This window comes from Phaenicophaeus curvirostris, chromosome 2 (genome assembly GCF_032191515.1).
Source record: "Phaenicophaeus curvirostris isolate KB17595 chromosome 2, BPBGC_Pcur_1.0, whole genome shotgun sequence".
Classification (NCBI taxonomy): Eukaryota; Metazoa; Chordata; class Aves; order Cuculiformes; family Cuculidae; genus Phaenicophaeus; species Phaenicophaeus curvirostris.
In genome coordinates, this window is record NC_091393.1 from 98,472,472 (window position 1) to 98,487,063 (window position 14,592).

The window sequence follows — 14,592 nt, forward strand, 5'->3', positions numbered from 1 at the left end:
GCCCAAGGAGGAGGAGGTCAAGAAGCAGCTGGTCAAGGAAGTGCTGGTAGAGGTGTTAGTGAAATACTCACTTTCACAGCTTATGTAGAATTCTTTCCAGTTAATTGTCCATGGAATAGAGTGTGGTTTTACTTGTTTTAATAGTATTTATTTCAGATTTATTAGGAAAGAATCCACACGCAAGCTAAAAGCTCAGACTGAACTGAGAGAAACTAAAGCAAGCTCAGCTGCAGATGTTCTACTCTTTGCTAGTTAGTTTTTAAATCATTGCGTAGTTTAAACAGTGAAAGAAGGCAAATTATTAGAATGTGCAATGTTAAATTATTCCAGTGTGCACACCTGCCTCTGGCTTACCCTTCAAGGCTCAGAATATAATTCTTTCTTACTGGTAGTGTCTGTCTAATTAATAAATAAATGCTAAATATGAAATCTGTCTGGTAATGAGTACTAGCATGACAATGCCATGCACAGAGATGTTTTCCTACTCACAATTGCAACATTTGACATCTGGTGTGCGTTGTTTTCATACTGCTGGTAAATTCTCCAGCTGGTAATCTTGATTGTGCTGACAGACACAGCTGCTTGTCTTAGTTCACTTTTAAATTATGTTTTTGACCTTCATTGAAGAGTTAATCCCCCTCCCTTTCTTTCTCCTTTGAGTCTGTGGCCACAAGTGCTTTCCAGAGAAAAACCACAAATGCTTTTGCTGCTGACTTCTATTGATCAAAAAGTCTTATGTCATAAAAGCTGGAATTTTATTCTGCTACAACTAAGACTAAGTTATAGTAGGAAACTGGGCTTGAAATAGAACACAATGTATTGCAAGTTAAAAACCCCCCCTTTTCTTTATTAGAGTAACTGTTTTGGTACAATTAATTTTAAGTGTTGCCATGAAAGAATAATGGTATAAAAATTCATAAAAGTATAAAATATCACTTGTTTATGAGTACCATAGCAAAATGACAGGCAGCAGCTTGTAAGGAAACATCTTGCTTTCCTGTTTTTCTAGGGTGGTAAAGAGCTTTCATTTTTATTTCTTTCATCAGTCTAGGACTCAGGTTTTATCCTTAAACTGAGGGATTGTCTGAGTGGCTGATTTGGAGCCAGATCAGTTTAATGAATATTAAAACATTTTGTTAGCAAGACTTTCAGAAAGCGAGGAGGTTGTGTCTACCCTTATGAATTAGATTAATATTAGAGTCATAATTATATAAAGAGGTATATACTAAGGGAAGAAAAAAGAATCCTGCTTTATAATCCTAGTGTGATTGTTCTGGAGGGTAATGCATTTTTTAATAGAACCTATCTCCTGAACCACCCATGAAGATTGTGACGATATAGGAGGCCTGTCTTGCAAGGCACTTAGGCACTTACAAGCGAGGTACCAGCTCACCTGCAGAGACTGGCATTCATAGGAAGTGGAAACATACCCAACTGATTAACTGTCAGCATCTCCTTAAAACAACAGTGGGACACTGAAGTGGGATTGGAGACTTGAAGTGGTTTGTACATCCAAGTACTGATTTGGAAGTATTCGTGCAATAGGGGTTTATTTCCCCCTAGCTTAGAAAAGTTGGGGTTTGACAGCCAGCCACTCTTCTCCAAACTGGACTATCTGAAGGCTAACTCACTAGCCTAAATGTATCAAATGGCTGAGCCTGCAAGAGCTGTGGAACAGTTTTACACTGTGACTGAAAGTCATGGCAATCAGGAGAAGTTCAGGTGAGCGGAAGAAGGGTAACATTGTGCCCATTTTTAAAAAGGATAGAAAAGACAACTCTGGAACTACGGACCTGTCAGCCTCATCTCTGTGCCTGGGAAGATCATGAAACAGATCCTCCTAGAAGCTATGCTAAAGCACATGGAGGACATGGAGGTGATTAATGGCAGCCAGCATGGCTTCACCGGGGGCGAATCCTGTATGACCAACTTAGTGGCTTTCTATGATGGGGTAAACACAGCAGTTGACAAGGGAAAACCAACAGTTGTGCTCGATCTGGAATTCTGTAAAGCCTTTGACATAGTCCCCCACAACATCCTTCTCTCTAAATTGGAGAAATATCGATTTGATGAGTGGACTGTTTGATGGATAAGAAACTGTATGGATGGTTGTATTCAGAGAATAGTGGTCAATGAGTGTTGGAACTAGATGATCTTTAAGGTCCCTTCCAACTCAAACTAGTCTATGATTCTAATAATTGTTTGATTTAAAGCATACTTTCTGGAAAGGTGTCGAGTCTTTTTTTGGAAAACCAGTTGCCTGGAAAAGTCACCATTTCCTGTTGAATGTTGGTTTAAAATGTTTGGTTGAATATTACTATAAAAATACTGTGGAGGCTTGCCAGATGAACTGAGTTCGCACCTTATTGCTGACACAGTCATCTCTGGTTGCATGTCTTATTACTTGCCTTTAGCTTGCTTTCAGCACTGAAAAATCATTTCGGTTCCTCCCCGATTGATAGAGCTGTCAGTGTCATCTTCATTACTTGCATAGTGGTTATCTCATTGACTCCTCTCATTCTTATGTCCCTGAACCCTTGCATCACTGCTGCAAGCAGCTGATGGAAACATATCCTTTCTGGTTCAATTGTATTCTTCTTAGTTTCTTGTCATCCCTCTTGACACCAGCAGTTTCATAATCTCTGGTTGCTGATGTTTGTCACATATTAGATGTGGGAGGAAGCAAAGTTTTCATCTGAACAGCTTTGACTCTTTTATATACTGCTTGGAAGTAATCTGTACCACTTATTGCTGTGACTTATCCAGGTTTGTGCCTGGGAGCCTCAGCTCTGATGTGCTTAGGGGTCATATATATTCTGTTTTAGAAGTTCCAGTCCCAGACTTCCTTCCTGAAGCAGTACCATGACAGATTATTTCAGCACTAGATCTGTTCTTTGGGAAGATGAATAGACTTTCAAGATCTCCTGAAGCAAGTTTCTGCATTGCCATCTATATAATGGCAGTGACACATAAGCTGGCACTCAACTATTTCTACCTGTTAGTGGGGCTAGAAATGGACTGGACTGCTGTGGAAGTTTCTGGCCACAGCCATGAGAACAGTTATAAAATATTAGTCTGTCATCTTCCTCTGAACTTACCTGGCTCCTTTTATAGCAGTGATTGCTGCGTCAGCGAAAGCTAAGCTTCTAGGTTGAAGGACTGGGAGATTAGATGTCTTCATAAACTGAGGAGGTATATTTTTTCTTTTTGTTATTGTGACGTTGACTCCTGAGTTACTTTATATGAATTCAAGATCTTTGATTAGCAGTTAGCTCTTTTAGATTCCCTACCCAAACTCTCTTATCTTTCTGAGACACCAGTCCTCAGAATAACCTTCTAGTTGTCTTCTTTTATGGATCTGTAATAGATCCAACAGGTCATCATAGCATAGCTAAGAAGGTCATCCTGTTACTGGAACTGTGACCTCTTTGAAGATAACTGCAGCTTTCAATTAAACGGTTCCAATTTTCATGAACTGTTTAGGTTATGATCTGAGAGCTTAAGCAGTTACGTTGTCACCATTGGGACAGGAGCTCTATTCTAGTGACTACAATTTTGCTTCTTGGGAGTTCTGTCCATACTGTCACAGGCAATGTGTAAAATTTGAGATTGGTGTAGCATTTGGTAGAGCGGTTTAAGTGTCAGTTTTTATGAAGCACTTTGAGACATGCTTTGTAATTAGGGATTGGGAGAAAAAACTCACTGAATTCACCTATAATGTGATTCTAGACATAAATGGAGAACAGGAGGGAAAGGAGGTTAGTAGGTAGGCTACAAATAAATAGACTCCCCTTAGTTATGTAGTCTTCATATTTTGTTCCTTGTCTGCTTGCCCAATGGAGAATGCTGCAAAGGGAAGGAAGTTCTTCAATCTCAAATGACGCTGTAGCGTATGCTTGCAATGTGAATTCACATACCTATTGCATCTTGAAAGTTCTGGTTATGGGTACGCAGCCTTTCTTTGATTTAGCGTCGTGTATCTGTGCATAATCAAGCAGGGGCCCTTTTATCTCAGACAAGGTCTGCAGAGTATTTGTTCTCTGGAGACCCACAGTATTCAGCACACAGAAAGCATAAGTGGGCAGGATGTGCCAGAGAACTTCTTTTTACTGAATCTCCCAAGTTTCTTATATTAGTAATTTAGAGTATTTGGTCATGGATGAGTTTTTTTGCTTGAATAGAGGTACTTCGTCACTGTGTTTTCATTAGTGTTTGAAGGCAAAGTGCTTTCTTTTCAGTGAAAAATACAGTCTCGATACCAGCAATGTGGCAATTTTGGTCCTGTGTTATGTGTATTTGAAATAATTTGTCAGTTCGGTATAGTTCTTAGTGGGTATATGGTTACTGTATGTTCTGTGTGTGAATGTTGCTAAGTTTTGCAGTTATTGTAAATGTTGCAATACTTCTGACATATCCTTGTAGTTCAGTTTCATGGGGTTTAGTTTTTGTACCAGCTAGATGACCTAGGCAATAAATTTCTAAAAATCTAGTTGTAATATTGAATGTAATCCAATCCAGTTGCCAGATTAAATCTCTCTCTGGCAGATATTCAGTTCTTATAACATGAATAACTAAGCTTTATGTTATGGCAGGTTTTAATATTGCAAAGCTACATGTACCATTCTTTCCATTTTCTAACGAACTGAATTCCAGTTGCTTGGCAAGATATGGGGTAACAGTAGTGGAGTGTGTTGCATAGTGCTGTGTGTGAAAAATCTGTCAGCAACAACTGCTGTCTACACCAAATGTTGTGATTGCAGTATGCAAACAGAAATTATGTTTAACAGTTAATTTCTTCATCTAGTATGAGGAAACATAGTGGACCAGGAGACCATTTCTTGTTCACTTTTCCTGTTAAGATGTTAGGTGTTGTAATCAGATTTATTCGCCTTTACTAACACTGTAAAATTTAGCAAAGTTACTTCCCTCTCTTTGAAGTGGTACATATGACAACACTGATCGTAGTGATTATTGTTGGTTTTCTGGTGTTGGGATTCTGTATTTTATTTCATGAGTAAAAGGTTTGTAAAAGCCCTTTGTCAGGAGAAAGGGTAGTTATCCCCTGCTCATATATCTTGGAAGAATCCTAATATATCTTGGAAGAATCCTAATTCTAATTTGAAAATTAGTGGAAAAATTTACTGAGCCTGTTTAGTTAACAGAAATACTAAGTCAAATAATTCAGTCATTCATTTCAGACTAGAGACAGTCTTTTAATTTCATGAGACAGGAAAAGTATATGTCACTGTTATACTTTTTTTTTTTTTCCTTTAATCTACACTCTTGTCTGGAGACTAAGGGATCAGTCAGAAAATTTCACTTGAAAAGAACTGCATACAGTAGAGCATCCAGTTCTCTCATAAAAACAAATTATTTATATTTATTGGAAAGTAACCTTCAGTGCTAAGATAACAGTTAAAATATTTGGCTTGCAGAACTTCATAGAAATACAGGGCTCAGAGATGCGAAGTGGAACTCTCCTCATATTTGGCCACCATAATTTAGAACAAAACAGAGAAAATGGGATTCTGTAGCCAAGAGTGCAAATATGAATGCAATAACCTATCTTAGCACTTGCATTTTAGAATGGTAAAAATCACATTTTGAAATGGGTAGCAGTATTTTAGAATACCTATACAAAACCCTGGGACGCTGAGCTGAATAGATGATTGATTGGTACATGGCTTTAGACTGTCTAAATACATCTTTTAATGATTTAAAGAGAATAAAATGCTTTAGTTTTCAATATTCTCATTTTTTTTCCCTAATGCATTATATTAAAGCTTTTTAGATTAAAAAAAGTGTATAATTATGTACTTAACCCACAGAATGAATTTGATCTTGTAAAACTATTAGCTTCCTAAGCAATGTGTCTGTTGAACCAGCATTTTCAGTGCCTGGGAGCCAGAAGCAAGCCATCAATCCATCTGACTTTCTGTCTTTTGCCAAGAAGCAAATTCTTTTTTATTTTTGTCCCCCATTTTTAAAAAATAAAGAGTTAAAAGGTTCAGCCAAGTAAGTTTCACATGGAATAGTCTGATAGCAGCAGTTGCCAGTACTTTCTGGGGCACTTTCTCCTATCATGGCCAGTGTACATTCAAAACATGTTGGAGCGGAGCTTCTCAGGAAACAGAGCAGCAGAGGATGGCTGTTGCTAACAGAATGGGCTATTACTGCCTAGAAAGTAAATTGAGAATAGGTGGCCGGCTGGTCCTAATGGTGGAAACATGTACCTATCTAGAAAGCTTGTAGACTGCTGAGTGATTCTGAATTTCTAAATAATATATGGGTTTGGTGGTGTTCTTTACGGAGCAAGGTGGTAGAAAGAAATTTCATTAAGTATACCATGTCCTTGGTCTTTTATTACATTTCATCTCAACAGGGTAATGAATGGAAAAAGTTTGTTTTATAAGTTATTCTGTCCAAAGCACATCCTGAGCATGTAATAAGAAAGCTAAACACATGAAGTACTCCCTAGATTTGTTTAAGAACTGAATGTGCTGCCATCTGGTAGTTGTACTCTGTCCTCTTGGCAGCGTTTGATTGACTTCAGTTTTCTCATGCAGCACTGTCTGTCATTTGGCTTAAACTTTATGTTCATTTAATGTTGTATTTATGCTTTTAATGAATGAAAAAATGAAGCTGTTGTGTCAGACTAATACTTTTATGTGACTAACAGGAGGAGGGTAGCTCTTTAAAGACTAAGAATTTTTTTTTAGATTAGTTGGTCTCAAGGTTGCTTCAGAATCTTTGTCTATATTAGACATGGAGTAAAGTAAGTCTTAATATAACTCATGGTATACTTTTTGTTTTTAAAAAACATTTTAGAAAATATGTAACTTGAAAAATAGATCAATTGTTCATGACAAAAAATAAAAAAAGAAAAGAAAAGAAACCATATATTGTCCCTGTAGTAGTTAACACTTACTTCAGGACAGAAAAAACTATTATTTTTTAAATTGAAGGATAGTGGGAACTTTCCAGCATGCATCGAAAGGAACTGAGAGATGGGAACGTTCTGTGGGCATTGTCTGCAACACTGGAGTTGGGGGAGTTGATCGCTCCGTGGTTTTGGTTTGGCTAAGGAGGAGACAAGGAAATGTGTGTTTGGATGACAACTACACAGGGCAAGTATGTTCTGAAGACTGGTTTGCTTGTCCTGTGCTTTGGAGGGGGCAATCAAGTATTTCATCTAGCATTTACCTTTTTTACTTTTGAACTGTGGGCACAACGTTTCTCCTTTAAGCTGCAAAGATCTGGGGTGACTAACTGGTTTCCTAGCTGTCAGGTCCTCTGGTCCCAGTAGAACCTCATCAGCCTCACTTTTCTTTTGGAAAGCAAAGCAACTGGCTATTTTCAAGGGCAGCACAATTTCTATTTATGGAGCTAAGGATATAGATAGCCCTGTCATTCTTAATCTACCTTCCCTTTGCATACAGTTTCCTTGGAGAGGCTTCCGTGAAGCTGAGCAGAAGATTAATTCAAGAAGACTTTTTCCCCCCCCCTGTTTTTGTGCTCCCAGGCACAATTTTCCCCAGATGTGGGTTTATTCAACTTGTAAAGCTGACAGACTAATCAAATTCAATTAAAAGCTTTCCAGTGTTGTTCTGTTTTGTTCACTTTTTATTTTTATGTTTTAAAAATCAAAACCTAATTCACTTTACAATCTGGACTTAATGCAAAAAAATCTAATGTTGGGATGAAAAAATGTAACACACTGTATAAATAAGTTCTGTGGTCGCATTTAAAAATATTAAATGTTCTTTGATCTTTTTATTTATTGGAGTTTGTTCTTATGGCTAAGAACAATGGAGATATAATTGTAAGAATTCATTTTGGAGGTTATATGAAGTCTTGACACAGCAATGTTATCTTTTCGTATTACTTATTAGAGAACATATTTTAAACACTTGTCTTGGATCTGTCTTGGTTTTGTTCTATGTAAGGCAACCATTGGTGAAAGTAATAAGTAGTCAGTGTAAAACAGCATCTGTATTTGCTTCTTCATATGAAGTGTGCAAATAAACAGGATGCAGGTAAAGGCTTTAAGAAGGGTTTTGTTATTAGTGGTTTGTGTGTTTCTGCAAATGGAAATGTACAGATGCTATATTGTATAGTGGTTTGTGGTCTTTTGTATGGGAAGGGTGTTCTTCCTTTATAGGAAATGACATTTTGCATAGGAAATGTGTTTTGGACAGCTATTTAAGCGTACCCTCTTGATAATGTATTGACAGATATTTACTACCTGATTATTCCCTTTTATATTTCTTTCGTTTCTTGCTCAAAAACTTGCTAAAGTATAATGCTTAACTACCTTTTTAAAATAGCAGGATTTATAAATTTCATGTGGATTCAGTGAAGCCTTGCATTTTGCCCCTAAGTTGCATAAGGGTCTGTTAGGAATTTAACCTTGGGTTGTGGGATAAGTCAGGTCTATACAAAAGGTTAATCCATAACTTGAGTCAGAAAACTAGCTTAGATAAATCAGGTCTGTTGTAGTTATAATGAAAAAAATTGATTATAAGATTCATGATAATCATGCTAGGGCTAATATTTCTTCTCTTCCTGTAACAAGTTTCCTCTCTTGTGCCTCTTGGCAGGACCCTCGTTGTCTCTCTGCTTTTTGTTGTATTGCTACAGTATCTGTTAATAATTCTAACTGATCCCTGTATAAGGAACCTCACTTATAAATGATGCCTTAGAGTTGACCGCTTTTAGAGTGGTTTGCTTTGATTGTGGTCTCACTTAACAATCAGTGGCACTCTTCTACTGAGGAAATTTGCTACTGTACCCACTGAACAATGCTGCTTTTACACTGTCATCCTATCCCACTTTTCATTTAGAAATTTTCACAGACCTGGAAAAATGTCTTGAGTCTGTCAGTCATTAAGTAAAAAATGTCCTTTTTTTTTTTCTTTAAACTTATGAAATGACATCTCCAAAAATTGTTAGTTACATTTTAGGGAATACTGTAACAGATCTGAAAGGAATCTCCTTGAAGTGGTAAATTATGGTCATAACTAAAATTGTTCTGAAAGTAGGAAGATGTTCATCTATCAAGCAGGAAGGCCAGAGATCAAAGTTTTAGCAGTCAAATGAAAACCTTTAAATGTTTTTAATTAAATTTCATTCTGTAGTTTAACTGAAAACAAGACCACCTAAGAACAGACACCAGGATACCCTTATCAAGAAAGGAATTAAAGAAGCTGCCTCTGAGATACAAAATGTCTCTTTGATGCAGTGAGTTGTGGTTACAATCTCGAAGTTCTGCTCAATTAATGCAAGTTGTTCTTGCTGAACTTTTACATTTGTGCTTTTTGTCACAACCCGTTGCCTTTGTGAGTTACACATTTTGCAGCACTTGCATCTTTTAAATGAGATAATGTATGTACAAGAACTTCAATGTGTAGTTGGCTGTGCTTACTGGAAGCTGTAATTCCTAAATGCCAGCAACTTCTATATTGTGAACTTTATATCATAGTAGGAATAACCTGTAGTTCCTAAGATAATAATTGTTTAAATGTTACCTTGTCTTGAGCATTAATGAGTCACTTGATATGTGTAACTCGTGAGGGAAGTGGAGATCAGCACTTGTGCTTCAGTGGGAGGGACGACTGGAGCATAGCTTGAGCTGCTCAGTCCCTGCCATTGCCACTTTCTACCTCAAGCCCTGTTGCACTTGAGAGTTCCACTAATGCCCTTTTTTCATGTTTGTATGTTTTACCAGAGTCTACTCAGCAGCTCTGAAAGTACAAAACAGTAAAGTTTGTAGACACATGCTTCAGATTCCTTTTGTTGTTCTGTTTAAACATGGCTTCAGTCACTTGGCCTAAATGAGAGCAATCCATGTATCTGTATATGGCTCTTGCTGTAGCTCAAAATCAACAGTGCAGACGTAAGCAGTTTTTGCAGTATAGAAAAGAGGGCAAAGAGGGGGAAAAAAGCCATTACTTTTCACAATAAGTCAAAGTGTCTTTTAATGAGTGAATGCTTTTGCCCATCAGTAATAAAATGCACCTCAGAATACGGAAGATTTTTAACATTTTAGTGTCACTGGGCTACAATAGAGCTATCACCTGAAGTTCTGTGTATGTAAACACACGTGCCCACTTTCTGGCTGAAAAAAAGCCATCTGAAAAGCCTGCTTTTACAACTTCTCTATGGAAAAGATGCCTTTAACAGAACCACAGTTGCTCTTTAGGTTCATTTATTTGACAGCTGGCAACAAATATTTTAGAGGTCATCTTTGGCTTTTTAAGTGGACGAGTAGTTTTTTATTAGAGAAGTGTCTTTGCATCCTGATATCACTGTTACTTCATGCTCGGAAGCATTAGTTTATCTCTGTCAAATAGTTTATTGTGGATAAGATTTCTGTAAGGTGTACATGTATTTTAGTATGCAGTACTAAACTTTTGAGTCTCCCTAAGAAATAGATGTTAACCATGGAATGTCTTTACGCTAGATACTTTTCTACTGCTTTCAGTGCACTGGCTCATCCAGTTTACCTCTTCTACACATCTGCCATGGACCTTCTCTTCATGCATTAAACATTAATGCAAACAAAATAAAAAATGAATTGCAGTTGTTTGCAGCTTTTCAAGTTGCTTTGTAGTTTGCCTTCAGACTTCAGTGAGGGAACAGCCTAATTGTTCAATACTTACAAGCTTGCTTTGTGTCCTGCATAGTTTTGCCTCTCTTCTCACGCAATAATACTCTCCTGAATTTTCCACAGACTCACATTTCAAGACTTCCTCCTGGAGCTGTGGCAGGACAGTCCGTGGCAATAGAAGGAGGAGTTTGCCGGCTGGAGAGCCCAGAAAGCCGAGCAGCTGATTCCTCACTTCATTGCAAAGAATGTGAATGACTTTTTGTACAATAAGTATTTTGTGTTTTAACAGATGTTGGAAATTCTACTCTTGTTTTATATCCCGTATTGCAACCATGTGCACCATAACTTGAGACAAGTGCTGCTGTAGTTTATGTTCTCACTCTGTGAATGGGAGTGTGTGCATGTTCATTTTTTCCCTAATAAAATAAGAACTCTTCCCAGTTGTGCAAAGATTATGTATAATGATTGCATTTTCATTGTTTTATGTTTGAAAAATAACCAAAAGTTCAAAAAAGTATTAATTTAAAGGTACGGTCACAATTGTCATTCTTGTTCTAAATTTAAAAGTAGCAGGCCTTTGAAGTGGCTATGTAATTATGCAAAAATGTTTATGGTTTCTCGGTGGTTTAACGAAATCCAGTGGTGGTTTTTTCCTCTCCAATAAGGAGGAATTTTTTTTGTCAAAGAATGGTTTCAGTGAAACAAACTAGAGCAAAATTAAGGCTAGAATTTTTTAAAATAGTCTTATAGGTCATATCTCTGTTCCCGAGCTAAGATGTTAATAGCTTCAAGTTGTATGTATTACTAAAAGCTATATGAAGATAATGTATCGTAATGCAGTCTTTATGTATAATGGAATATTACAGTGTAAATAAGAAAGCAAAGTTTATGGAAAGATTCGATATTATTCTTCACTTCTGTTTTAAATCTATTTTTGAGAGGTACAGAAATTGAACATATTACTGGATGCAAAGTGCAATGTGTATTAAATGGATGTTGGGAGGTCTGAAACTAGCTTTCTTCTTGATATAGGAAGTTCCCAAAGTCCAGCCACAGCATGGGTATTTATATAACTGTGTGTAATATGTATGTACTGTGCATAAATTTACGGTAATTCTTTTTATACCTTCAACAAAATTGCATTATAAAACAATGTAATCCTTGTCTGCCTTGTGAAGCACTGGCAGCTGAACTGACGTTTTTCACCAGTTCTAATCCATTAGCCAGACCGCCTGAGTCCTAAAAGTGAGTTCTGACATGCAATCTTCCATTCAGTACTTATTTCTTCACAGCACTGGCAGCAATAGAAGACTTTTATAATTAATTCATTGTCCCGATAAATATGCCAAAGAGAAACTAAAATAGTTCATCTTTTTCCCTGGTGGATATTTGATAATTCTGTTTTCAGAAATAGTGGATGAATAGATATTCAGACTGTATTCGCTTAATCGGGCATTGTACTTGCCTATTTTGTAATATTGTGCCTGCCTATAACAGACATACTTGACTGATTAAATGGTTACATTGATTGTAGTACCAATCTTTCATGGAAAAAAAAACCTTAATAAATTTTTTTTTAATAGCCTGAGTTAATTTTCACTGTTGTCTTACAGCATACATTTAGATACAGACATCTGTGTGTGTTTTTTTTAATTATGACATCAATGTAGTCCTATAGCTGAACATATTGCTGTGCAATTCTGTAAATAATATGAAACAGGGTCTTTCTAGGTTGCAGAAACAAAAGAGTGGAATGCATCTGTCTTGAAATAATCTGTGGTGTTAATAATAATCCACACTGGATCCTCACGGATGTACTCATGGTTTGATGAAATTAAGAACTAGACTACGATGCTCTTTGGAAACGTTGCAACAACGAAGCTGGATTGTCACAGCCATTAAAGTTGCTCTAATGTGCAGCATTAAGTAGTTGTGTGCACGCTTCACTGTGTAGTGAGTGAAAAATTGAAGATCATACCTTTGTACGTACCCACAATTAAAAATGGTGTTGGTTTTGGAAAAGCTAAAGTAACAGTGTTAGCCTGCTTTCCTTCTAAGAGTGCTTTTCAGTGTTGACTTCATAGAAACTTTGGCATAAATGCACTCTTCCATGGAATAAGCATGACAGAATGGCTTGTAAAATGTAAATCGATAAATTGTTTCTTCCCCTTACTTGCTTAAGATCTCTTTATGGAGATTTGGATTCCAGTGGTTGCTATTTTTCCCCACACTATCTTAAAACTTTCTTTGTGAGTATACATACATACATATGACTATACAGAGAACTCAAACAGCAGATAACACATTTTGCTTTTACTTTGCTTTTGTGTCTATATAATACTTTGACCAATTATATATTCTTTTTGTCAAAAAAGCCAGGCTTCTTCAGCAAACTACTTAGGAATCATTGTTTGAAATTGAGCTTGAGCACTGTGCCTTTTCATTGTCCAACTTTTCCTCCCTCTGTCTAGGTAGAGGAAAAAGGAAAAAAAGGATTCTCTTGTTTAGAGAACCACAGGCAAGGTGCAGAGTACAAACCAGGTACAGAGCTGACTTTCTACCTAAGGTACTTATGAGAAGAAAAATGTTAGCACATATAATGTCTGTATTGGTAATTTTGCAGACTGGCAGAAGCAGAATTTCCTATCATCCAACTCCCACTCAAGCCAATGGAAGATCTTACACGACTTTAATTATGGGTTTAATTCTGCTGCTGATTCTATTTTGAACTTAAAAGGGGCTTACGAAAAATGAATGGTGAGGATGGACACTCTTCCCAGTGACGTGGTCTGTAAACTCTTGTACGTGATGAGTAACCATTGCCACTGGCATAAGCCAGTCCCAGAGGTAATTATAGAGTTGACAGCTATAGCTGGCTGAAATTATAAAGGATGGGCAACCAGATGAAATGCATATAAATACAAACAATTTGAGTACTGTTGATTTTATGCCTCCCCAATTACATGTCACAGAGTATTTTGTAGCAGACAGGTTGGTGCCAGAGTAGTCAGTCTTCTGACATCATAAGTTTTGCTGCTTAAAAAAGCTTGTAATAGCTTAAAACAAACCTATTTTTTTTTCCTGGTCTTCCTTTGCTCCTGTACCTTTATCTTAGCTTCTGCACCTTAGCAGTGTGGCCTTGCAGTGTGTAGCTTCAGAGGGCTGCAATTGAGCAAGTCATGGAGGACAGGTCTGTTTGTTACACTAAAAAGAGTTTAGAGGTGGTTTGTATTGTATTTTGTGTGGGTTTTAGGTATGAAGAGTATTGTTCTCTGCTTGAGAATTAACCTCTGGAAATGCTGTGAAACAGAAGTGATTTGAGTGAGGAAGAACAAAGGGTCTAATGTGGGGAAACTGCAGACTCTGCCCTTTAAAGGCTGATATGAAAAGATGCTATGAAAGGAGAATGAAGCCTAAGTGGAAGCAATGCCAGTAATAAAGGGTATTAGTGAGGCTGTGGTAACTGCTATCATTACCTAAAACACAGATTAAGAGTAGAGCCTACTTCAGTGAAGCCTTCGACACAGTTTCTCACAGCATTCTGTTCAGGAAACTGTCAGCCTCAGGCCTGGACTGGCGCACACTCTCCTGGGTGGAAAACTGGTTGGATGGCCGGGCCCAGAGAGTGGTGGGAAATGGTGTTAAATCCAGCTGGAGGCCAGTGACAAGTGGGGTTCCCCAGGGCTCAGTGCTGGGTCCAGCCCTGTTCAATGTCTTTATCAATGACCTGGATGAAGGCATCGAGTGCACCCTTAGCAAGTTTGCGGACGACGCTAAGCTGGGTGGAAGTGTGGATCTGCTGGAGGGTAGGGAGGCTCTGCAAAGGGACCTGAACAGGCTGGACCACTGGGCAGAGTCCAATGGCATGAGGTTTAACAAGGCCAAGTGCCGGGTCCTGCACTTGGGGCACAACAACCCTATGCAGTGCTACAGACTAGGAGAAGTCTGTCTAGAAAGCTGCCTGGAGGAGAGGGACCTGGGGG

General features: G+C 37.7%; 1 protein-coding gene across 7 annotated transcripts in view; it reads left to right on the forward strand.

The window, feature by feature from the left end:
• Positions 1–12,197, forward strand: part of TASP1 (taspase 1) — an 89,684-nt gene extending 77,487 nt beyond the window's left edge. For 6 of the 7 annotated variants that reach the window (XM_069850142.1, XM_069850141.1, XM_069850145.1 and 3 more), the window contains one exon: positions 10,733–12,197. In XM_069850142.1, the coding sequence (XP_069706243.1) occupies positions 10,733–10,864 (132 nt within the window). In that variant the 3' untranslated portion in view covers positions 10,865–12,197. Of the gene's footprint in view, positions 1–6,735; positions 6,776–10,732 lie in introns of all 7 variants that reach the window. The other variant, XM_069850144.1, reaches the window with a different exon arrangement.
• The last annotated feature ends 2,395 nt before the right edge of the window (positions 12,198–14,592 follow it).